The sequence below is a fragment of the Wyeomyia smithii genome, chromosome 1 (assembly GCF_029784165.1).
Source record: "Wyeomyia smithii strain HCP4-BCI-WySm-NY-G18 chromosome 1, ASM2978416v1, whole genome shotgun sequence".
Lineage (NCBI taxonomy): Eukaryota > Metazoa > Arthropoda > Insecta > Diptera > Culicidae > Wyeomyia > Wyeomyia smithii.
The window spans coordinates 192,505,357-192,531,282 of record NC_073694.1 but is presented as its reverse complement, the minus strand read 5'-3'; the positions used below and the strand labels follow the sequence as shown (position 1 = coordinate 192,531,282).

The window sequence follows — 25,926 nt, the reverse complement described above, 5'->3', positions numbered from 1 at the left end:
TTCATCTAGAAATGTTTGTTTTCATCTAAGGGACGACATCTGGCTTCTTACTCTTCTTCCTCATCCACCGCGATGATCCCTGTTGAATTTTTCGTAAGTGATGCCATTCACTCGGAAAATACTTGAATGTTTTTAATGCTTTATGCATTATGTACAATTCCTCCTGCAGGCGATAATTTTACCGTCTGAGGGTTACCGGAGATTCTACATCTTTAATATACTTAAAATCGTACGTGTTATCCATCAATGATTATGATTCATTCATTGACCCATCTGAATTGTACTAATAGAAATAAGCTCACACTACACTATTTACTCTCGACATTGAGCAGCGGTATGCTGTTCTTATGCTTCACGCAAAACCGTCATAACTCCTTGTGCACTTTTGGATCTTTTGGTAAATGATATTAATGAAGATCAAACTCGGATCTCTTACTACTCTCGTATTTGTACTTTTTTTTTAATGTTCACTTGAAATTATTTTAGATTATAACCACATACTTAGACATACGTAACACTGGCGATTTTTTTTGGTACTCTTTGCCCCACATCACCTGGTACCAACACCAGTTTGAACTGCTCGACGAAAATGAACGGAATGAATTTTCTTCATCGCGGCTCTACTCGAGCCCATAACATAATCCCTTAAGAAACTGTCAAAAAGTTGTTTACAAAATCAATGCTGCATTTTTCGAGTAGGAACGAGACAAATGCAGGGCTGCGCATGTACACAACCTCCATAAACTACTCAGAGGTTTTTTTTTACAGAGGTTGGTACTTTCGAGTAGTTTATTTTGTACCAACTTTTTTGGAAGATTTCTTCCTGAGTGTTACGTATGTCTTATGTATGTGTTATAACTATAATTATAACAGGTGACATCATTAAAAAACATAAATCAAAACAACGAACAATGTTGTTCAGCAACACTGCCAGCAAGCCTGATGATAAATTTTAACGCACTCGGGGTTTCCATTTCAACCAATTAGCGAGTGGTTCCCAAAGTGGATGCAAATCTATACCCAGTTGTCTCCCCTTAGGTTTTCATTACAATCTTTTAACCATGTACATAGCAGGGATACCAGATGTGCAGATTTGTCTGCAAGACGCAGATTTTTAGAGTCCGTGTGCAGATTTCTATTGATTTGCAGATATGCACAGATTTTCCATAGTTTCTGCAAATTTTTGTCAGAGTCTCCTTATATTTGCGCAGTTTTTCTCAAAATGTGTGCAGATTTTTAAAGACTTTTACAAGCGCGAGCGAAATTTTTTCGAATAACGAATAGATTTTTTTCAGATTTCAAGCAGATTTTTCCAGTTTTTCGAGCAGTTGCAGACATTTTTCAAAAACATCTGGCATCTCTGGTACATAGAAGCAAATTCTCGCCAAACATGTGAAAAGGGCCCATGTGCCATATGTAAACAAGCCAAATTTTCTCGTTTTTTGATCAATACAAGCGAAATCTGCTCTTACCAATAAGATTAATTGATAAAAGAATTAACTCTTAATCAAACAATCTTATTTGTACGAGTAGATTAAGCTTGTATTCATAGAAAAACGTGAAATTGTGGCTTGTTTACATATGGCACTTGGGCCCTTTTCACATGTTCAGCGAGAATTGTCAAAATCAAAACAAAAACTGACAACTGTCCTACTTTCTACATGTTATCTTCATCGCAGAAAGAAAAATACCAATAAATAGTAAGTTTAGGTAACATTAACTTTACCACAAGTATGGCCCTGCTAAAAAACTGTTACGCTCTAAGAAGCGTTTTACGTGCAATCCCCAATCGCCCGGTAGGGCACAGCGCAATACTCCTCAAATCAGAAGACCGCAAAAGCATGCTTTCTTCGTTGCCCACTAAAGACGAAGGTACTGTTGGAGAACGTTTAATGGGCATGGACGCCCTAATATCCAAGTAAGTTTACAGTTATTTATATTTCAAACCTATTACAGTTTTATTTACTTCGTATTTTAGACGAGATCGCTTCTTCCCAGATGCCAATACACCAACCGCCCTCTTCAACGGTATACCATTTAATGAGATTCCTATTTGCAACATTCGTGTTTCGCCAAACAACACTATAATTACCATTTGTGACGCCAAAGGAACTCCCCAGTTGATCCGGTCATGCGGAATCGAAGGTTTCAAGAACACCCGTAAGGGTACGAACATCGCCGCGCAAGCCACCGCAATCAGCATTTGCACAGTAAGTCCAAATATATCCGGTTTTTTTTTCTTCTGTATTTTTTACACACTTGAATTCATCATGTAGAAAGCCATCGAAAGAGGATACAAAAATGTGCGAGTGACAATTCGTGGACTGGGACCAGGACGAATGGTATTTCCTATAACCGGTTGGGAAATGATATTTCTAATATTTATTCTTTTCAGTCGGCAATCAAAGGATTGGAAATGGCTGGTATAAATATCGTCTCAATCACCGATACAACTCGTGTATCTTGGAACCCACCACGGCCACGCAAACAAAGAAAGCTTTAGGTTACGCAAAATCTACTAGATGAGGTTAATAGGTTTTAAATTTGAGGGAAAAAAGGAGACGGTCGTAGTTTATTTTGCAATGCATTGCTGAAAAAACAGTTCGAAAGCCTAATTTAGCAGGCATGATCTTTGTCTGCATTCGTACAAGAACATGCAACATAGACATGTATTTGATGGTCAATGCCAATGGAATAAGATAAATCCTTTTCTGCTAAACTATTTTTTTCTCTACTTGGTATCGTTTACCGGTATTGAAGTCGTGTTTGCTACATTGAGGTTAAGATACTTGAGTAAAGTATGTTCTATGAGCAGAGTTCCTATTTGAAACCTTATTTGTATTTTATAACTTGAGTCTAATTTAACTTGTTGTCAAATTGTACAAACGTAATTAAAATGAAATATTTTTTTTTTAACTCAGGCACTGCTTAGCAAATGAGTTTTGTTACTATCAAAGACTTTTGATTGAAATTTGTTTTTGATTGCCAACAGCTTATTTTTATGTGGGTAAACTACGGAGTTAGTGTCCGGTATGGTAGCACTTGGGCCTTAATTTGCAGTGATCAATTTGTTAATAAAACTGTCATATCTTGTATAAAAATCTGTATTTTTGTCAGTTGGTCGATGCATACGATAATAGGAAAACCTAACAAAACATGACGTACCCTTACAGTTGGTTGCACGAAGGGATCGACATGTTCAGTATACCGAATATGTTCAGCACGTTATTTGCAGTTTTTCGAGTAAAATCGCTCCTAAACATCTATCGGCGCAAGTTTTCTTTTATTTACTACATTCGTCTATGCCTGAAGCGATTTCGCCAAATTTATACATGGTATAAATTTGGTTCTATTACTAAAAACCCTTCATCTTAACGTTATATTAATTTAAGTCGACGGCTGAAGTAATTTTTCGCTTTCCCTCTAAATGTTACTAAGTAACAAACGAAGAAAATACCTAACTCTATGTACATAACTTTTTTACAATAGGAATGCAGCTTTCTGTACTCTATGATGATTTCATAGATTGAAATTGAATAGTTTCCAGTTTCGGATTTGGTCAATTAAAAATCCCATGATATGGCCAACAGTGGTATACAATACAACCAACATTTAGCTGCATATTTGTTGATGCTATTTTGCATGAGTGGAGTCATTCATAAGCGTGTTAGGTTCTCAGCTGATAATCAACTGTTTTTGTTTGTGATTAAATCGATCGTAATGTTAACTGTTGTCTCGAATATGTTAAATTGGAGTGACTCCAAGTTAACCCTAACTATCCAATGTCTTCATGTGTTTGCTGTTTAGTAATCGGCACGTCTAGGGAGCCTCGACTGGTTTTGGCTTCGCCACACTCTGCAAGTGATTGTTGACCGGGATCTGCTCTTGCTTCGTTGGCAATGTTGCTATTACTAGTGCTCCCAGTAAGGCTATTGTTTGAACTTGATTGATTCACTATGGACGATACGAAGCATGTAATTTGCCTGATCAGAGGACAGTTGTCTTCGTTCCACCCACTAGAAGCTTTTCTTTTGGCCTTGCAGTTCGGAGCTGCTCCACACTCATCATTTTCTGGTGAACTGGAAGCCGTCAATGTAAGTTTTTTAGTCCTATGAGTGAAAAACTTTCGAGTGATGCTGCATGGGACAGGTACTGCAATTGGAGGCACTTGGTTGTCAGGCATTGCATCCGTTGGCTCGTCTTCGCTCGAATCAATTTGACTAGAATCAGTTTCCATGGCATTTTCTCGTTCACTTGGCTGATCAGCATGAAGATTTTCGCCCTCTTCAACGCAATGGCTCGTATAACAGCCATTCCCATTCCCAAAGTTTGTTCCCCTGGATGTGGAAGCTTCAAAGTTTACCTTCTGATTGTCATTCGATGGACCATCTCCGTTTCCACCTCTTTCGTTGCCGCTTCCTTTAGAGTCTTCACATATATTCAAATTCTCCATATAGCTCGAAATGCAGGAAGGCGTATAGATTACTGCCGATGCGTGTCCACTTCGACCAGAGGTAAGTGGTGTGCCTTCTACCCACATATTGGTTACCGGATCATAAACTTCCACAAATGCTAGAAAGTTCTGTCCATCATACCCACCCATCGCATATAGTTTGCCATCCAATACAGTCAAAGACAATGCACTGCGAGCGATTTGTATAGGCGCTACCATTTCCCAGATATGCAGTTCCGTGTCATACCTTTCTACCGAATCTAACTGTCGGGTTCCGTCAAACCCTCCCACAACATACACATACTGTTGCAAAGCGGCAACACCAGCCCCAGAGCGTGCATATTTCATAGATGGAAGTATGGTCCACTCATTGTTCTCGGGGTGGTAGCATTCTACCGATGAAAGCCTTAGTTGTCCGTCGAAACCGCCAATAGCATAGAGCAATCGATTAACGACCGCCACACCGACGCCCAACCGTTTCGAATGCATTGGTCTCACCAAAGTCCACCGATCATGTTCTGGGTCGTAACTAAAGCAGATAGAGAAATCAACTTAACCCTGAACCCAAATGTTGAAGATTGTACTCACTATTCTACAGTGTTGTGATACTCCACACCGGCTGAACCTCCGACGGCGTAAAGTAACTCGTCCATTACCGCTACTCCGACGCGATTTCGTGGTACCGACATTGGTGCGCACGGCCTCCAGCTCTCCGCCACCGGGTTATAGCGATCAACCCAGTCCGAATCGTACGAAGACCCGGGTGCATTATTTCTTCCTCCCACGGCGTAGAACGTTCCTTTCAAGAAAGCAGCCCCTAGTCCAGATCGCGGCACCGTCAACTTTGGCAGTGTGATCCACACTTTGTCATCCACGTTGTAGCCTTCTAACACGTCCAGAGAATGTTTAAAGTAACCACCGGCAACGAAAATCATTCGTGTCGTGTTTGGCTTTCGTTCCTTGACTGCTGGTCGCTTATGCAAGGTAAGATCTTCGAAAATTTTCGCTAGATATTCTCGACAAGCTGGGGACCTTCGCAAAACATCGCAGTTTTTCATCTGATCTTTCAGAAAATTTGGTGTGAGAAGTTGACATCGAACGGCATACAAAATATGTTCCATTTTCGGAAAGCGATTGTCCTCATCAAACTTGACCCAATTCAGTACCGCATCATACACATCCCGTTCGCCTTGCACGTTCAGTTCATCTTTTTTGATCAAGTAAATGAGCTGAATGGCTGACAACTGTAGGAACTCTTCCTCTTGGCAAATCTAAAAACAAAACCAACGTCATAATCGAAACACAAATCAAACGGAAACTTGCAAAATACCTTGGTGAAGTTGCGTTCAATGAACTGGTTGGCTTTCTGTTTGAGTGCCTGGCATCCGTGCTGTTCCGCAAAAGTGGCAATACCTATCGCATTTGTAGGATCAAGTTGACGCTCCAGAAAGTCACAGCAGGCGTCTATCACATTCGGTACCTGGAACATAGTTGCAGCTGGCAACAGGGTGCACACCGTCACCTCGGTTACCCGTATGTGTCCTGTATACATAAAAAACAGAATTCGACCCATCGCTGTTGGACACACCTGAGGGTCATCTTCTAAAGTTGCGATTGTAGTGGATAGATTTCATTGCACTTAAACTCACCCCTTTTAACCGGACTTGGGACATCTCGCACTCTTTAAGGCCTCCAGTGAACATCGCTTTGAAGTAGGGACTAGCAGCGGACAGCACGATTTTGTGCGCATAGAAAGTCTCCTTTTCCACCTGGAGGGTTACGTCCGTTAGCATGTGGTGAGAGCGCATCATAAACATCATCTTGAGCACTTCTTTGGCATAGTTCGACATGTAGAAGGTCATATCGCCGAGCTCATCCTTGCCATTGAAGTTCTCACTGAGCTCATCTGGATGATCCATCAACTCCGTTTCTGTATCCATGGCCAACGGCTTCTGCAATACGGAGATTATAAAAAGTTTACAAAAAAGTTCTTTCAATATTTTTGTTCTTCAATATGTATCGATCATGACGAGCAAAACATTTTTTTTCTGGTTAGTAAAGCGAAAAATCGAACTTTTTAAATTTTTATTCCTCCAAGTTTAAACAACCATCCATGTGTGCTTACAGTTGCAGTTTTCGTTAAATAAAATAGGATTTATAAGAAGTGGTCATTTTAGGATTTTTAATTTATAATTATTTTTTGAATTTTTTTTCCTCCGCAAAGATATCCGCATTCCATCTTGAGATCACCTAATCTAATCGATGGCAGGTTCTTCTCTGACATCATCAACGTGCGAATATAGATTCGGACCACTATCTAGTACCTAGCTGTGTGCATGCGCTCAAAACTCTCGACGGTGTATAACACCCGCCGAAGTCGAACGCCACGACCAAACATTGAGCAACTGCGGGACACCGGAATTGCACAGAAATACGCTCAGCAGCTGGAGACAGCTCTGCTTGGCTCTACGGAAGCGCAACTTGGGGCAGCTACTCTTGAAGCATTCAAGCCACCATATATGGCACCGCTGTAGCGCTACTAGTACAAAGGCTCCGAATAATAGAAACGACTAGTTTGACGGTGGACCAATAACAGAACCGAGATCACGTAGCGATGGAAGGGATGTACTAAGCTTATGCACTCGGAAGTTCTACGAAAAATTGAACAGCTCCCGTAAAGGCTACGTGCCGGAAGCCGCTATGTGTAGGAGTTTAGACGGCAACCAACTTACAGACGGGTGTGAGGTGATCGGAAGGTGAAAGCAGCACTTCGATGAGCATCTAAACGGTGGTATTGTAGAGCGTGAATACGCTATGGATCTTGGAGCACGAGTAGAACACAATAGGATTCCAACCTCTGACCTCCTGAAGATGAAGTAGGAGATTGGTCGGTTGAAAAACAGCAAAGCTGCTGCAGCGAACTGTTGAAATATGGGGAAGAAACACCCGCTAGAGCCGTGCACTGGGTCATTGCCAAGTTTTGAAAGTAAGGGATGGATGGAAGGTATTCTGTGCCCCATCTACAAAAAGAGCGACAAACTAGAGTGTTGCAATCACCGGGCAATGACTCTGCTGAGCGCCGCCGACAGGGTGCCCTCCCAAATACTCTGCCGTCAACTATCACCATTTGCGAAGCAGTTCGTGGGGCACTGCCAGTCGGTATTCATGGGTGACCGCGCGGATCAGATATTCGCGGTTCGGCACTTGAAGTTTGATACGTCGCAAACCAGGTTTCGGTTCCGTTTTCAATTTAGCCTGTGTTCCTGGAAGGGTACTTACCCCACGGTTTCCCTCAATAAATCTGGAACAACGAATAATTTTGAAATGCCCTCTACTGTCCCAAAAAGAATGATAAATTTGTGATCTTTTAAAGTGGTCGCATCAAATTCGGTTGAGTTCTTACGGAATGGCAGGTAAAAGAATTTTCATTTTTTCGACTCTGAAGGGGTCGGGTACGCAAGTGTAATTATTGCATTGGAAGGTGTTATTAGAAGAGCGGGGATCAACAGGAGTCGGTTCAACTGTTTGGCTTCGCCACTGGTCAGAATGGTAGTCCTTTACGGCCATGAGATATTGACTATGCTTGTGGAGGACCAACGCGCGGAAGGTGTTGCGGACCATCTTTGGTGCACTGCAGATGGAGAACGGAACGTGGAAATGGCGAATGAACCACCAAGTGCAGGAGCAGCTTGGAGAGCCATCTATCGTCCACACCGCTAAGATTGGTAGGTTGCGGTGGGCTGGGTATATCGTAAGGATGTCGGACGACAGCTCGGTAAAGATGGTTCTCGAGACCAATTTGTCAGGGACGAGACGGAGCGGTTCACAAGGAGCAAGGTAGATGGATCAGATGGAAGACGACCTACGGACCCTACGCAGACTGCAGAGCTGACGAACTGCAGCCATGGACCGAGTGAAATGGAAACGACTCTTACGTACAACAAACGACACACCATGGCTTGGGACTGATTAGTAAGGTAAGGTATTTTACCCTTATAAAGGTCAGAAAAGGCTGAGAAAGGAAATGATCCCAAATTAAGCTCAGAATGGCCGGAAACCCCTTCTAAAGGCCAGAAAAGCCCGAACAAGGAAATGATTCTAAATTAAGCTCAGAATCGCCGAAAACACCTTCTAAAGGTCAGAAAAGGCCGGAAAAAGAAATCATCCCAAAGTAAGCTCAAAATCGTCGAACCCCCTTCTAAATGCCAGAAAAGGCCAAAAAAGAAAATGATCCCAAATTAAGTATTGAATCCCCAAAAACCCCTTCTAAAAGCCAGGAAAGGCCGAAAAAGAAAATGATCCCGAAAAAAGCTCAGAATGGCCGAAAACCCCTTCTAAAGGCCAGAAAAGGCCGAAATAAGAAATGATCCCAAACTAAGCTCAGAAAGGCTGAAACCCCCTTCTAAAGGCCAGAAAAGGCCGAAATAAAAATTGATCCCAAATTGAGCACAGAATAACCGAAAAACCCTTTTAAAGGCTAGAAAAGGCCGAAATAGAAAATGATCCCGAATTAAGCATAGAATCGCCGAAAGCCCCTTCTAAAGGCTAGAAAAGGCTGAAATAGAAAATAATCCCAAATTAAGCTCAGAATCGCCGAAAACCCCTTCTAAAGGCCAGAAAAGGCCAAAAAAGGAAATGATCCCAAATTTAGCTCAGAATGGCCAAAAACCCCTTCTAAAGGTCAGAAAAAGCCGAGAGAGGAAATGATCCCAAATTAAACGCCGAAAAGTGCCTCTAAAGGCCAAAAAAGGAAATGATCGCAAATTAAGCTTAGAACCAAAAACCCTTCTGAAGGCCAGAAAAGACCAAAAAGGAAATGATCCCAAATTAAGCTCAGAATGGCTGAAAACCCCTTCTAAAGGCCAGAAAAGGTCGAAAAAGAAAACGATCCCAAATTAAGCTTAGAATAGCCGAAAAACCCTTCTAAAGGCTAGAAAAGGCCAAAAAAGGAAATGATCCCAAATTAAGCTTAGAACCAAAAACCCTTCTAAAGGCCAGAAAAGACCAAAAAGGAAATGATCCCAAATTAAGCTCAGAATGGCTCAAAACCCCTTCTAAAGGCCAGAAAAGGTCGAAAAAGAAAACGATCCCAAATTAAGCTTAGAATAGCCGAAAAACCCTTCTAGAGGCTAGAAAAGGCCAAAAAAGGAAATGATCCCAAATTGAGCTCAGAATGACCGAAAACCTGTTCTAAAGGCCGGAAAAGGCCGAAATAAAAAATGATCCCAAATTGAGCTCAGAATAACCGAAAACTCCTTCTAAAGGTCAGAAAAGGCCAGAAAACGATCCCAAATTAAGCTGAATGGCCGAAACCCCCTTCCAAATGCCAGAAAAAGCCGAAAAAGGAAATGATCCCAAATTAAGCTCAGAAAACTCCTTTTAAAGGCCAGAAAAGGCCGAAATAAGAAATGATCCCAAATTAAGCTCAGAATGGCTGAAAACCCCTTCTAAAGGCCAGAAAAGGCCGAAACTTAAATTGATCCCAAAATAAGCTCAGAATGGCCAAATCCCCTTCTGAAGGCCGCAATAGAAAACGATCCCAAATCATGCTAAGTATGGCCGAAATAGGAGATGATATCAAATTAAGCTCAGAAACGCCGAGAACCCTTTTGGAGGCCAGAAAAGGCCAAAAAAGAAAATGATCCCTAATTAAGCTCAAAAACTCCATCTAGAGGCCAGAAAAGCCGAAATATAGAATATATAAATATATTCATAGTCCCAGCTGGTCTCGAGGTGCGATGCTGGCCTAACATGCCAGTCGTCGTAGGTTCGAGTCTCGGCTCGGGAGAGACTGTTAGTGTCAGTAGGATCGCAGCGCTAGCCCCGCAATTGTCCTGTACATCAAACAGTTGGCTTCGAAGTCTGTGTATAATAAACAGAAGGTCGAGTTCCGATACGGAATGTAGCACCAAGGCTTTGCTTTTTTATATTCATATTGATACAATAACTTAGATAAACTTATATATTTGTGTTGTGTTTCTAGCCAGCATCCCGTTGAACCAAAATGCCATTGTTCTCAAAGGAACATTCTAGATACAAAAAAAAACTGTAAAAACTATTTTTTCTCATATAAGTTTGAAAAAAAAAAGAAAAAAAAAATAATTTCAAGTTGTTCCTAATTTTATTCATTATTTTTTATTACTAAGATAACGGATTTTAAACGCACATTTAAGGTCATGAAAGGATTTTTTTCATGAGATTTTTATCAGGATTGAAATACAATAGCACTTTTTATGTATAGGTCTATGTAAACTTTTTTTTAATAGTGAGTGTTCGTCTAGCTTCTAAAAAAATTAGGTATGTACTAAAAATGGTTAATGTTTTGATTATTTTCATTTTTCAACTCCCTTGGTTGGTTTTGGTTTTAAGGCGACAGACCAATTATCGATCCAGTGCCGAATCCAGAATACGTCGCCATGTCCCTCGGTCTTGGGCTGCTATCCTCCAATCGCCCCTAACACCTATTTCGCGTGCATCCTCGTCGACAGCACACATCCAACGAGTGCGGGGTCTACCCCGAAGCTCATTATGAGCCATTCTGAGCTTATTAGCTCATTATGAGCCGTAGCTCATTTTTCTTAACTGAATCGTACGCTGCCCTGAAGTCTATGAACAGATGGTGTGTCTGCAAGTTAAGTTTTTGACTCTCTATTAATCTCAAATTCTTCTTTTTTCCGATTTTTTTCTGAACGATCAAATATTTTTGAATGTTGGCTCATATGCTCAATTTTTTAGTCTTAAATTGAATATATTTTGTATTTTCTATCAACCTGAATCATAAATATTATCAACATTTTTTTATTGCTGAAATGCCAATGAAATTCGACTTTTCTAATTTCGTTCACGCTAGGGTTCTAAAGTTAAATCTTGAAGATTATGAAAAATTTCAGCTCAATCGGATTTCGGGAAGTAGAGCCTCAAAGTGGTCAAAGTTGAAGCTTTTTGATCGTCGAAAAAAATTTACAGGGAACTGGAAACTTTTCTTTAATTCCAAAAAAAGCGATTCATTTTTTTCCAGAACTTCGATTGTCTGGAATTCAGAAAATGTTCGAGATAGAAGAGTCTTTTGCGCAATCACCTAGCGCAAAAGTTTCCATGTCCCTGAAGTTTGTTTTTTTTTTTTCAAACAATTTTTTTCATGAGATAACATCAGATCTTGACATTTCATGCATTTCTAGGGGCCGTTCCTAAACCACTTGGTCATGTTTCGATCACTTTTCATACCCCTCGTACTGAAATTTTGCATGGGGACTTCTTTCGAGAAGACCAAATTTTTGAGCCCAACTTTTAAACGAAATTCGAAAAGTCGATTTCCATTACCCTATGTTTACCCTAGAGACTGTGTTATAAAGAGATACGCAAAGAGAAAAGCAGTAAATATGGCAACACTTTGCTAATATTTTTTTTTAAACAGTTCTGGCAACCACATTCATTTTTGCATGACTTTTCATACGCACTAGAAAGTGTAATGAAATTTCGAAACATTGTAAGGATATATTACTGAGTTTCAGTGCTTGTTCATACAATTATAATAATTTCCAATGCATCACTCATAACATGAGCATGACGAACACATTTTTCGTTGAAACCATAATTGCACGTGATTCACAGAATTTAAACTGATCGCAACACACATTCTGTACGAAAAGTAACAGGCATGAGTTTGTTTACTTTGCACACTTGGAGCCTCGATTTGACGGTTCACTTGGAGTTTTCGACCTCACTCTTTGCGTATCTGTTCATAACACCGTCTGTAGTTTACCCTATGTTAAACCTGTTTTTGTGCGAATTTTAATTTGTGATTTTTTGTGCGTTTTTTTCCCTTGTAGGAGCCTATGACCACTGCTACCATTAGTTAGATATATTGTGGTATACTCCGCGTTACTTTATATGCACTGTCAGTTCGTTCCATCACTATGGGTATCAGTGATAGCCGCCCCCAGACTTTGCATTTCACCCCAAAAAGGTATGGCTTCTTTGATGTAGTTCCTTACCTTTGTTAGTTCAGCAGCCCATATCTCGTTAGGCGTAAAGACACCTTTTCCAAGAATACGCAGTCTTCGCTGAATCAATGCGCTGCATTGGCATAGTAAGTGTTCCGAGGTTTCTACTTCAGAATTATAGAAACGTCATCTGTCAGTTTACCCATTTTTTAAGGTGATACCTACTCGGACAGTATCCAGTCAGTAGGCCAGTTAACGTACTCAGATCAGCTTTATTCATATTGAGTAGGTTCCGTGTGGTTCTATTGCATGGCGTAATGAATAGTTTAGATTGTCTTGCTTTGGAGTAAGCCCTCCAGTTGGCATCAATCATCATTGATTCCCAGCCTCTGAGCTCAGATTTCAAACAGGATGAAGACACCCCACAGAATGGCTCCGGCCCGATGAATGCAGCTGAAGAACCAATTCTTGCTAAGAGATCGGCTTTTTCATTTCCTTCTATACCACAGTGACCAGGCACCCAGTATAGATTAACAACGTTTTTTGCAGTTAGTTGTCGTAGGGATTGAATACAATCCCATACCAACTTCGACTGACATGTGTATGCTTTTAATGCATTGAGGGCTGCTTGACTATCTGAGAAAATACAGATATTGGCATACTTAAATTTCCTAGCTAAGCAAATGTTTGTGCATGTTAAAATAGCATTTATTTCAGCTTAAAAAACAGTGAGCCACTGTCCCATTGGAATTGATACATTTTATTTTTTTGTGCGGTTTGTGAGAAACGAATATATCCAACAAGCTTTCCGATCACTTTGTTTTTCCGATCTTTGACATAAATTTCAACGCATTACATAAGTATTGCGTCGGCCAATTCGGTCCTAAAGCTATATCGGTTTTTATATATCATTTGAAAAAGCCGCGTTTTCTGAGTAAAACGTGACTTTTAAAAAAAACGTTTATCGTTTTCCTTCGATTTTTAAATGAAGAATAAAAAAACTGCTCGAAAGGTCTTAGATGACGTTTTGCCCATGTACGGTATATGAAAGAACTGTCAATTAAGGCATTTCGAGCAGATTTTTATCCTTCATTTAAAATTCAAAGGAAAAAGACAAACATTTTTTTATAAATCACGTTTTGCTCAGAAAATTGCACTCTTCTAGCTGATATATAAAAATCAGAAAACCATTTAAAACTTTAGGACCCCATTACTATTTAAGCCAGTTTTACGCTAGGAAAGTCACATATTGTTAGTCTATGAAGATAGAACTGGTCAACATAGGTGTAGATTATAGCTTTCTAACCATACCTGTGAATTCTGGTGCCCCTAGCAATCAACATTTTCTCCAGAGACTCAAATGAGTTTTCTCGTAAACATAACGTTGAAGCAACAAACCCGGCGAGCAATTACTGTGCGACACTTTGTTGTAAGTTGACGCATTTCTACACTGGCTAGAGGCACTGAATTTCAATGGGATGGTTGAAAAGCTCTAATGTTTCTAGGGAAACTATTTTGAGCGTTAGGGCAGTATGGTATATTTGTATATTTGTATGGTATGAAAAACGAACGTATCCGATTGGCGGAATTTCAACAATGTCTGATTATTTGGGCAAAGGAGAGCTCATTTTGTTCGTTGACGGAAACTTCAATAGCAGAAAGGTTCAAGATGTTGCAAAAAATGTTCACAAGAGGTATAATGACCTTAAAGGAGGCAGGGAGAGCGCTGAAGGCTTGAAGTTTAGGGAATAAAACTTAAGTTTTGAGTCGACTGGAAAGATTCAAACTGAATCGAGAAGGACTTTTTGGTATGCTTCGAAGACATACAAAAATGTTGGCACAAGCACGTTGGATCGGCTGGTAAGTCTTTTGAAATTAACTTGAGAGATTGACCATACAAATAAATTATCCTAACTTTAAATCTTAACAATAGATAGAAAAAATGTTTTGCCATAAGCTAAACACTGAAGTTTTCCGACTAAAATAATGAATACAAAAACATGGATTTTCCAATAGGTTAGGTTTTCCACGCAAAAATGGAATAAAATTTAATTTTATTATTTTTGCGTGGCCGTAGAAAATAAAGTCAAACAATTTCTTGACAAACTAATCAAGAACCGTACTCAACATGTGAGAGGAATCCGGTTGATAACGGGCGGGGCTCGACATGATCGCACAGACTAAATATTTATGCAGGTGTTTTCAAATTTTCAGAAAAAAATATCAATATGCAAGGTCAGTTCCTAACAGCGCAATTTGCGTTCATGTTTTTCAAAGACGAGCGTCACCGATTACGATAATGTAATCTTTAACGTTGAGCAAGTCATCTCTAGCCAAACGATAAGAAAAGATTCCCTCGCTTACGGATGGTGACTGAAATAGCGCCGATATGTTTTATTCATTTCATTATAAATGGTCTAAATATAACGATTAGACCATTGAGGGGTAACGTGCCACGATGCGTTAATAATAATCTACCACTCTTAGCGAGTTGATTGCACATTTTGTCTCACCAAATATGTTGTTGTAGAGAACACCCCTCACAACAGAAAAAAAGAAACACTATGACAGCTGTGGAGTTTTCCCCGGATCGAACACTTGAAAGACCATTGAAACAATACGTCCATCAATGATTTCTGGTGTACTAACTATATAATAAAAATCCACCGCAAAATCTGTCACAGCCGGCAGTTTTGTGTCTGATGCACAACGTAGTAACAAAACTTCTGTATCGCTCCGGTTCCAGCTCTGCCATAACCACCTGTGAGTAGTCAGCATGAGTCTGCAAAACAGACGCGGATTTAATCGTATAATGTTCACGAGCGCGCAAATACTGATCGAGGGAGGGCAAGATATCACTACCGGTTGCTATACCAACAGTTTAACACATGCAGCACTCAATTGGGTGTTAGTATCGAGACGTTGGGTATGGAAAAACCACGATTCTAATGAAGGTATACTAAACAAAACATCTATCATTTTTATTTACAAAAAAAAAGATCCTTTTATTAGAGTTAATTATTACTGGATCAACGCTGCAAATGTAATCTACGTTTAGTAATGTTTTTTTCCATAAACAAATGCTACTTTTTGTTTGTACGCTCAGCAGTGTCCACCATTCTAATGAAGAAGGCATTGTGGTGTGGTTTTCATTAGAACAGTCGTGTCAATGCTTAGAGGGGACAACTAGTTGTATATGAATTATAAGGAAAGGAGTACAAAAAAAGGAGAGGCCGAAATGTACGATCTCCATAACTTAGAAATGGATCGTTCGATTTGAGCTCTTTTTGGGCTGCATTTGTCTTCATACAAGGAATATTTAACGGCTGGAAAAAATTGAAAATTATAGAGGGGGAATTCATTTCTTATAGAGAGCATCAACATTAAATTTTGTACACAGGGCTTCAATGATTTTTTCCTATCTCATTAGCGTAAGCAGGGGCTGGGTCTACTTGATTTTCGTATTGCGAGTATGTTTTTATGAGTTTAATGTGACTTTATATTATTAGCATGGGCAAGGCGACGTTAACAGTCCTATGAGTTGTATGAAATGGTGACGTAGGATATCGAGTTTCACTGCGCCGCACTACGACGAGTGACCAGCGCTCTACTAATATCCTTGCGGTACTGTTGCCCATGTCAACATGTGTTCTTTTAAGACATCAGTCTTTATAACATTTTAACAGCAGATCGGCAAATTGTTGCGAACTCCTCGAAAAAGTTTTACCTTCGAGACATCAGAAAAGTCTAAGCTCATGGAAGCAATCATTAATTGACCTATTGGGACGAGGAGGTTCTGCTAAGCAATCTGCTTTTTCAGCCACTGATATAAAGGATATCACAGCAGAGCAAACCACAAAAAATGTCCCAGTTTTGATATTTTTTTTGCAATTGTTATTTTTGATTTTGTTGAAACTTTGCATAGATGTTTCTATGGGAAAAGATGCCATTTTGTGCGCGCAAATACTGATCGAGGGATTGATTATTTTTTTGAATCAAGACTCATTTTTGAGAAGCTATGTAAAATGCTATGCAGGAAAGCCTTTTTCATATATTTTTAGAGTTAGAACGGTTTGTTTGATTGGTGTGACGTCTTCGGCAAAGTTGTAGATAGTAATTTTGTCTTTCTGAAAATAATATACACTCTGCAAAAAAAATAGGAAAAAAAATAAATAAAAAATTTTAAATAAACTTTCTAAAAACGTTTTTTTTAATTCTAATTTTATAGTTTTTTTTTAATTTTTTTTTAAAGACGTTATGCCAAACAAACCAAATGTTTAGGTTTTATTTTTTTTGTTTCTTGGAAAAATTTTATTTTTTGGTTTCTTATTTCTACATGATCGGACAGCCATCAATGTTGAGCTAATCGTTAATAATTAAAAAAAATAGATTTTAAAAAATGAGCTTTTTTTAACGTTTTCTTTAACAAAAAATTTTCAGAGTGTATATTTTTTCCAGAAAGACAAAATTATTATCTACAACTTTGCCAAAAACGCCTCACCAAAATAGCGTTTTTACATAGCTTCTCAAAAACGAGTCGTGATTAAAGAGAAATAACAGCAATTTGCCCATAGAAACATCTATGCAATGTTTCAACCAAATCAAAAATGGTCGATTAAAAAGCTCGCCGGCTTCGTCTCTTCAACGTTAGCTTTCAAGAAAATTCATTCAAGTCTCTGAAAAAGTTATCTTCACTAGGAGCACCAAAGGGAGGGTTGTTAGTAGCTTAAGTATTCATGATAAATATTAGTAAAAAATGAGAATGCGTATCCAATCACAAATGGTGACTTCTCAACACTGTTAGAAAATTTTTAACTGCTAAGATTTGTTTGCTTTCGCAGTTAGGACTTATCACTTATCAGTCGTAGTGATTTAAACTTACTTGTCAGAAAAGAGGAAGTAAACTTACAACTAACTTAATTGCTAACTTATTGGCTATAAAGAGAGCTTATCGTAGCAATTGAGGATTGCAACGATTTTTGTCGAAAATTGTTAATAATTTTATTTGACATAGCTTCTAATGGTTCAACACCAGTAAGTCTATGTAATTCGAGTGTACCAAACCAAGGAGGACGCTTCAAAACCATTTTCAAAATTTTATTCTGAATCCTTTGAAGCGTTTTCTTGCTTGTTGAACAGCAACTTGGCCAGATCGGTACAGCATTAAGCATTGATGGTCTAAAAATTTGTTTGTAAATCAAAAGTTTGTTCTTTAAACAAAGTTTAGAATTCCTGTTAATGAGAGGATATAAACATCTCGTATATTTGATGCACTTTGCTCGTATACTCTCAATATGCTCTTTGAAAATAAGTTTTTTGGCGTATATTAGTCCCGAGTACTTAACATTGTCAGACCAACTTAAAATAACCCCATTCATCTTGATAACGTGATTGTTATTTGGCTTGAGGAAAGAAGCTAGAAGAAGACTTACGGGAAGTTATCATTTGAGTTTTAGAAGCATTGGGAGAGATATTTTTCCTTTTACGGAAATGCTAGTGTCATCGCAGAATAATGACTTCGTGCATCCTGGACGCAAATCAGGAAGATCTGAAGTAAATATGTTGTACAAGACTGGACCCAAAACTGAACTTTGAGATGAAATTGCCGCCTATTTTTGTAAGAAGGACACTGCAATCCATTTTTGTAAGAAAAATACTACAAATCCACGCATTTTGAAAGTATATTCATAAACGAATAAAATTTTGGTGGTTTTGTAAAAATTTCGACTGAGTTATATTATAAAAAAAAATAATTCTTGGCCTCACATCACACAATTATTTCACGGTGCTAGAAATGTAATAAAAATCAAGAACTTCTGAAGTGAACTAGTGTAGGCTGTAGTTCTAGTCGGGTGTTACTTGCGCCCATACATAAAGTTTTTCCAATACCCCTGAAATTTGAAGTTATGGTCAAAACCTCGTGTTTGGTCCTTAGCTCATATTTTTATTTTCAACTTTGTCATTTTTCAACCGTTTCTTCATATTTTGACCGTTTTGGAAAGATGAAAAATATGCCTTTCAAAACATATAGATATGTCTATAAGTTTTACATATATGTAATGAAGAAAACTATTAAAATAAATAAGATAGACTGGCACATTTTGGCACTGAAAAGCCGTTTAAAAAATAATCGCGGCTTGGTCAAAATGCTTTCTCTGATTGTTTTTCAGGTTTCCCTGATATTTCCTGATTTCCATGATTTAAAAATTCCAGTTTTTCCCAGGTTTTCGACACCCTGCATAATGGTTGAAATAAAACTGGTAAACCGATTACACTGGTCAACACAGGTGTTGCCCCGAAGATCAAACTGAGAAAAAATGAAAGATTATAGCTTTATAACCATTCCTGTGGATTTTGGTGCCCCTAGCCACTAACATTCGGAGACTTAAATGAGTATTCTCGTAAATATAACGTTGAAGGGACGAACCCGGTGAGCAATTAATATGCTAAATTTTGTGCGTTGACGCGTTTTGACAATGGCTAGGGGCACCAAATTTCATCGAAATGGTTAAAAAGCTATAATCTTTCTAGGGCAACCATTATGAGCTTTAGGGCAGCAATTTTGTCGATTTTGTCGACCAGTGTTATAATCAAATAAAATGGGTACAAATAAGGCAACTTTACCTTTAATTTAAAACTAAGATTGTTGAAATCAGTCCAGCCATCTTTGGCAAAAGGAGTGAATTTAAAAAGTTATCTGAACACGTTCCTTTTCATAACCTTTGAACCACATGTTCAATCATCATAAAATTCGTTAGTTAAGGGTTTTGAAGACAGCCCGTTCCTTTGATACCTATTTTGTTCAAATCGGTTGCGTGATTTCTGAGATAATGGAGTTTTATATTCTTACATATTGATACATAACAGACAAAGTTACAGTCAAATTATAATAGAATTAAGCAGGGTCTTATGAGGCATCTAGACCTTCCATATGACACTAACTTTGTGGAAATCAGCCATCTCTGAAAAAAGTGAGTGAGTTTAAACAGTCTTCGAAACACGTTGCATAACTTTTGACTACATGTCCAACCATATTAAAATTAATTTACAAAAGCTTAAAAAAATTCAAATATTTTACATAAACGTAAACAAGTTAAAAGATGTAGTACGAAAGTTTATTGGAAAATTTGCTAGTTGAAATGGGATTGTGCGGGGTCAAGAAAGCTTGTATGGGGCTATCCACATTTCTCGTGGACGAGGAGGAGGGGAGTAGTTAGTAAAATGTCCACGATCCAAACAAACTTTTTAGAATTTATGGGGCCGTGCACGGAGGGGGTACACAATGGTTAAAAATCTGTCCACGTAAATTGTGGATGTCTCCTAATGAGCTAAAAACCTTAGAACAACTTTAAAGGATGACATTCCAGCCGAACTTTTCAGTGGGTAGAGAGCAGATAGTGCGTGCAAACCAGGAACCATGCATCTTGAAAGCGTAGGTCGCCAGTAAACTCTTAGCGGACTGGTTAGGCGGATGCATTTTCTCAGTCTACAAAAGATGCCACCGACTCGAGTGCGAGGTATGCCACTTCTCGATTATGCGTACAAAATTCTCTACCGCATTTTGTTCCAAAGATGTTTTCGTTTGAGAGTGTCAAATGTTCATCATGCATCAAATCCTTGACAAGTTTAGAGAAACCAAAGAATTCCTGACACAGTACAGGACACTGATTTCCCTACAGCCACGATTCCTGATAAAGACAAAACGTAGACTACAGTGAACTGGCCACATGCCACAAATATCGGGGGAGCGACTAGTGAAGATCCGTGGTATATCTCGTGCTCGTTGGATGTGTTGTGTGGATGAAAACAATCGACCGGCGGGACGAGGACTAGTCTATGATCGAGTAACGTTGGGTAATATTTCAAATTTAGAAAACGATTTTCCATGCATAACACGAACAGACTATGGCCAAAACTGACGGTTTTACACCTAGCATTAAACAGTTTATAGCAACCAATCAATTCAATACCAATTAGGAAAATCTAGTTGGACGTGGTTTCGGGAGTTTTTATATCCGTGGATGCTTCATGAAGACTGTGTGGCTGCGTATTTAAACAGGCGTAGCGTTCCATTCATTTACACTACGTTGCCACAATCACAGAAGTTTGTGCAAGTAGAAAGTATGACCTAAGAATTACTGTTGCCTGTTCCAAAGCATAAAATGCATGAAATAATTCCTACAATGAAATGTAAGTGTAATTAAGCTTTTAAAGCATATCCGAAAATAAAAAGTTTTTATGGTGGCTCAAAGCATCGGCTTATCTGAAATAAACGACGACTCTCATTTCGTCTCTAGGCTCTTCAACAGTTGCACACCCGGGTTAAATGCGCAAGGACAAATCGCGCAAGGACTTGCATGCAAGTCAGCTTTCAAGTTACGTAGTGAAAATAAATAAAAAAATTTCTTTCAATAAAAACCATCTCTAATACATCAGAAAACTGTTAAAAACCCAATTTCACTTTCATCTGCAGAATTTATTTAAGGAATTTCTAGTAGACACAAACATTGAGTGTGTAGGTCACAAGTAGAGTAGGCAAATTATTAAAAAAATCGAATTTCCCAAGATCGGCCGGCCTAGCGGAAAATTGTGAGTATGAGCGAATGTTGGTCTACTGGTGGTTCACCATTCCTGAAAATATCATTTTTGGGAATTTCCTTATAGTGGAGTAGTAGTCGAATAAGTGGCCTACATGCGTGTATGAGGCAAATTATTGAAAAAATCGAATTTCCCAAGATCGGCCGGCCTAGCGGAAAATTGTGAGTATGAGGGAATGTTGGTCTACTGGTGGGTCACCATTCCTGAAAATATCATTTTTGGGAATTTCCTTATAGTGGAGTAGTAGTCGAATAAGTGGCCTACATGCGTGTATGAGGCAAATTATTGAAAAAATCGAATTTCCCAAGATCGGCCGGCCTAGCGGAAAATTGTGAGTATGAGGGAATGTTGGTCTACTGGTGGGTCACCATTCCTGAAAATATCATTTTTGGGAATTTCCTTATAGTGGAGTAGTGGTCGAATAAGTGACCTACATACGTGTATGAGGCAAATTATTGAAAAAATCAATTTCTCAAGATCGGCCGGCCTAGCGGAAAATTGTGAGTATGAGGAAATGTTGGTCTACTGGTGGGTCACCATTCCTGAAAATATCATTTTTGGGAATTTCCTTATAGTGGAGTAGTGGTCGAATAAGTAACCTACATACGTATATGAAGCAAATTATTGAAAAAATCGAATTTCTCAAGATCGGCCGGCCTAGCGGAAAATTGTGAGTATGAGGGAATGTTGGTCTACTGGTGGGTCACCATTCCTGAAAATATCATTTTTGGGAATTTCCTTATAGTGGAGTAGTGGTCGAATAAGTGACCTACATACGTGTATAAGGCAAATTATTGAAAAAATCGAATTTCCCAAGGACGGCCGACCTAGCGGAAAAATGTGAGTATGAGCGAATGTTGGTCTACTGATGGGTCACCATTCCTGAAGATATCATTTTTGGGAATTTCCTTATAGTGGAGTAGTAGTCGAATAAGTGGCCTACATACGTGTATGAGGCAAATTATTGAAAAAATCGAATTTCTCAAGATCGGCCGGCCTAGCGGAAAATTGTGAGTATGAGGGAATGTTGGTCTACTGGTGGTTCACCATTCCTGAAAATATCATTTTTGGGAATTTCCTTATAGTGGAGTAGTAGTCGAATAAGTGGCCTACATACGTGTATGAGGCAAATTATTGAAAAAATCGAATTTCTCAAGATCGGCCGGCCTAGCGGAAAATTGTGAGTATGAGGGAATGCTGGTCTACTGGTGGGTCACCATTCCTGAAAATATCATTTTTGGGAATTTCCTTATAGTGGAGTAGTGGTCGAATAAGTGACCTACATACGTGTATGAAGCAAATTATTGAAAAAATCGAATTTCTCAAGATCGGCCGGCCTAGCGGAAAATTGTGAGTATGAGGGAATGTTGGTCTACTGGTGGGTCACCATTCCTGAAAATATCATTTTTGGGAATTTCCTTATAGTGGAGTAGTGGTCGAATAAGTGACCTACATACGTGTATGAGGCAAATTATTGAAAAAATCGAATTTCCCAAGATCGGCCGGCCTAGCGGAAAATTATGAGTATGAGCGAATGTTGGTCTACTGGTGGTTCACCATTCCTGAAAATATCATTTTTGAGAATTTCCTTATAGTGGAGTAGTAGTCGAATAAGTGGCCTACATACGTGTATGAGGCAAATTATTGAAAAAATCGAATTTCTCAAGATCGGCCGGCCTAGCGGAAAATTGTGAGAAATGTTGGTCTACTGGTGGGTCACCATTCCTGAAGATATCATTTTTGGGAATTTCCTTATAGTGGAGTAGTGGTCGAATAAGTGACCTACATACGTGTATGAGGCAAATTATTGAAAAAATCGAATTTCTCAAGATCGGCCGGCCTAGCGGAAAATTGTGAGTATGAGCGAATGTTGGTCTACTGGTGGGTCACCATTCCTGAAAATATCATTTTTGGGAATTTCCTTATAGTGGAGTAGTGGTCGAATAAGTGACCTACATACGTCTATGAGGCAAATTATTGGAAAAATCGAATTTCCCAAGATCGGCCGGCCTAGCGGAAAATTGTGAGTATGAGGGAATGTTGGTCTACTGGTGGGTCACCATTCCTGAAGATATCATTTTTGGGAATTTCCTTATAGTGGAGTAGTAGTCGAATAAGTGGCCTACATACGTGTATGAGGCAAATTGTTGAAAAAATCGAATTTCCCAAGATCGGCCGGCCTAGCGGAAAATTGTGAGTATGAGCGAATGTTGGTCTTCTGGTGGGTCACCATTCCTGAAAATATCATTTTTGGGAATTTCCTTATAGTGGAGTAGTAGTCGAATAAGTGGCCTACATACGTGTATGAGGCAAATTATTGAAAAAATCGAATTTCCCAAGATCGGCCGGCCTAGCGGAAAATTGTGAGTATGAGCGAATGTTGGTCTACTGGTGGGTCACCATTCCTGAAAATATCATTTTTAGGAATTTCCTTATAGTGGAGTAAAATGATATTTTCAGGAATGGTGACCCACTAGTAGACAAATATTCGCTCATACTCACAATTTTCCGCTAGGCCGGCCGATCTTGGGAAATTCGATTTTTTCAATAATTTACCTTGTATACGTGTGTAGGTCACTTATTCGACTACTACTCCACTATAAGGAAATTCCCAAAAATGATATCTTCAGGAATGGTGACCCACCAGTAGACCAACATTCGCTCATACTCACAATTTTCCGCTAGGCCGGCCGATCTTGGGAAATTCGATTTTTTCAATAATTTGCCTCATACACGTATGTAGGCCACTTATTCGACTACTACTCCACTATAAGGAAATTCCCAAAAATGATATTTTCAGGAATGGTGACCCACTAGTAGACAAACATTCGCTCATACTCACAATTTTCCGCTAGATCGGCCGATCCTGGGAAATTCGATTTTTTCAATAATTTTCCTTGTATACGTGTGTAGGTCACTTATTCGACTACTACTCCACTATAAGGAAATTCCCAAAAACGATATTTTCAGGAATGGTGACCCACTAGTAGACCAACATTCGCTCATAATCACAATTTTCCGCTAGGCCTGCCGTTGTGAGAAAATGCGAGTTTTTTTTTGTGTTTTCGTCATACAAAATAAATTCTGCTGTGCATTTTACCTGTTGCTGCTGCTTCAGGCAACATTATTAAACGAAATTAAAATTGAAGTTTTTAGCATGCATTATGATTTATTTGGGGTTTTCAATTTTTTTACACGTTTTTTCGGCTAAAAATATTCAACTTGCGTACAAGTTTCACTGACTTGTGTGCAAGTCCTTGCGCAATTTGTCCTTGCGCATTTAACCGCGATAGTAAAATGATTAGCTCATCATTACGTTCACATTATTAAATAGAACTTTGAGAGTAAATTGGCATGTTGTATAGTCATTTTTACCACTAGAAACCTCCATCGAAACGATCAACAGCACAAATTAACCACAACAATTTTTACGACAGTCCGCTTATTATATATATTTCATTTCAAATTATCATAAGAGCATATCAGAATTTCAGCGTATTGTAGTTAAGCTTAAAAAATGACAATAATATGCATTTACAAACAGAATAAGTTTCCATAAAACAGCCCAAAAAATACGAGATATAGTTACACGCTGTAGAAATAACTACGTATCAAAAGCACGCTTAGTTGAAATAAATAAGAGAAAAAATATGTAAATAATTATTTTGTGAAACTTCCAATTCTTATTCCCAATACAAATTGTTGTATGTGGAAGTTATTCGTATATATAGGTATATACTTAAAAATGATTATTCGTTATTTTAAGCAAAATTTTGCTAAGTTGCTAAGTCTGTAATCACATCTATTTAGTAAGGCGTTTTATTTCTACAGCGAACAATATGTTCGATAAACCTGCAATTACAATTTTTAACATTACAGTAACAACTTGTAATAAATGCAAACTCTTTGGGATTGCCTCTCTATTCATTCAAATTTGACGCCAAAAAATCCACGTCCTCATCGAGGTCTACCAATTTTTCTGACCAACATGTCAATTCAACTTTACGGTCTAACTCACCCAACTTTTAGTTTTCAACATCACAAACAAATTCAACACCCACTCTTCAATAGGAATGCATTCCTATTGAGCACCTATGTAGGCAAATTCAGTTTGATTTAAGCAAATCTAATATTTTGTTATCGTTCACAGCTGTACTATATAAACGAACATTAGATAAATGCTACATAAGGGCATAAAAAAGAAAATGGTGCTATACAAAACAAAAGAGTTCTAGATGAATACACAAGAAAGTAGTGTCGCTTTGTAAAGTTGTGTTTTATATCAAATCAAGGAATGTTTTCATAATCCATGCACTAACTTGGTGACTCTTATCCACGAACGGAAGCCAGAAGTTAGGTAGGCTAGGATCACGATTGCGTTTACTTCTGTTCTGATACTGCCGAGTCATGCGTACGTGCGGGACTTAAAGATTACGATATTTATGAGTGCCCATACAATCCAATGAGGTAGGTAAATTTACCTCATTGCATACGATCTACGTAATCACAAAACACTCGACTTAGTCTTTATTAAACCACCTCTTGCTGCTGCTGTTATTGTTGGCAAATGCAAATTTTGCCTTCGAGCTCAAATGGCTCACGCATAGAAATCTTCGATACATTCCTATCTTCGCTTATACCATGATCGAAAAGCTGCAAGCTACTTACTGAATCAGATCAAACGAAAAGAGTGATAGCTGATTGGATAGATCCAAAAAAAAACTTGCTAAATATACGCCAAGCACTTCTGTTTACAACTTTTTCGCAACACTGAAAATATCGAACTGAGTGAGACGGACACTCATCTTTCTCAATTCCGGAAAGAGTGTGAATGTTGCTAGATTTGCTAAAGATAGTTCAAAAGGAAAAGAATGACAGATAGCATAGGAATGTCAAAAGAGCGCCAGTCCACTCTGTGTCTATTATTCGATT

At 38.7% G+C, this 25,926-nt stretch overlaps 2 protein-coding genes across 8 annotated transcripts; one reads left to right on the top strand and one right to left on the bottom strand.

Moving 5' to 3' along the window:
- The first annotated feature begins 1,509 nt into the window (after positions 1–1,509).
- Positions 1,510–2,575, top strand: LOC129718187 (28S ribosomal protein S11, mitochondrial). Its single transcript, XM_055668683.1, has 4 exons — positions 1,510–1,918; positions 1,979–2,210; positions 2,277–2,342; positions 2,396–2,575. Exons 1-4 carry the CDS (start codon positions 1,734–1,736, stop codon positions 2,501–2,503), a joined length of 591 nt encoding a protein of 196 aa, XP_055524658.1. The 5' UTR covers positions 1,510–1,733; the 3' UTR covers positions 2,504–2,575.
- Positions 2,537–25,802, bottom strand: LOC129718176 (kelch-like ECH-associated protein 1B). Of its 7 annotated transcripts, none has more exons than XM_055668663.1 (5): positions 25,663–25,802; positions 6,103–6,405; positions 5,784–6,041; positions 5,042–5,724; positions 2,537–4,982 (listed from the first exon to the last, which is right to left on the bottom strand). In XM_055668663.1, exons 2-5 carry the CDS (start codon positions 6,391–6,393, stop codon positions 3,776–3,778), a joined length of 2,439 nt encoding a protein of 812 aa, XP_055524638.1. In that variant the 5' UTR covers positions 6,394–6,405; positions 25,663–25,802; the 3' UTR covers positions 2,537–3,775. The 7 variants fall into 7 exon arrangements, with proteins under 7 accessions (XP_055524638.1, XP_055524640.1, XP_055524636.1 ...); XM_055668665.1 differs by lacking the exon at positions 25,663–25,802 and adding an exon at positions 25,476–25,639; XM_055668661.1 differs by lacking the exon at positions 25,663–25,802 and adding an exon at positions 25,314–25,417.
- Between the last annotated feature and the right edge of the window lie 124 nt (positions 25,803–25,926).

Coding starts and splice junctions, on each gene's coding strand:
- LOC129718187 (XM_055668683.1), top strand. CDS start 1,734: ATGGCCCTGCTAAAAAACTGTTACGCTCTAAGAAGCGTTTTACGTGCA. Junction 2,211..2,276: donor CCGCAATCAGCATTTGCACA/GTAAGTCCAAAT, acceptor TTCATCATGTAG/AAAGCCATCGAAAGAGGATA. Junction 2,343..2,395: donor GACTGGGACCAGGACGAATG/GTATTTCCTATA, acceptor TATTCTTTTCAG/TCGGCAATCAAAGGATTGGA.
- LOC129718176 (XM_055668660.1), bottom strand. CDS start 15,174: ATGCTGACTACTCACAGGTGGTTATGGCAGAGCTGGAACCGGAGCGAT. Junction 5,725..5,783: donor TTGAACGCAACTTCACCAAG/GTATTTTGCAAG, acceptor TTTTGTTTTTAG/ATTTGCCAAGAGGAAGAGTT. Junction 4,983..5,041: donor TATCACAACACTGTAGAATA/GTGAGTACAATC, acceptor TATCTGCTTTAG/TTACGACCCAGAACATGATC.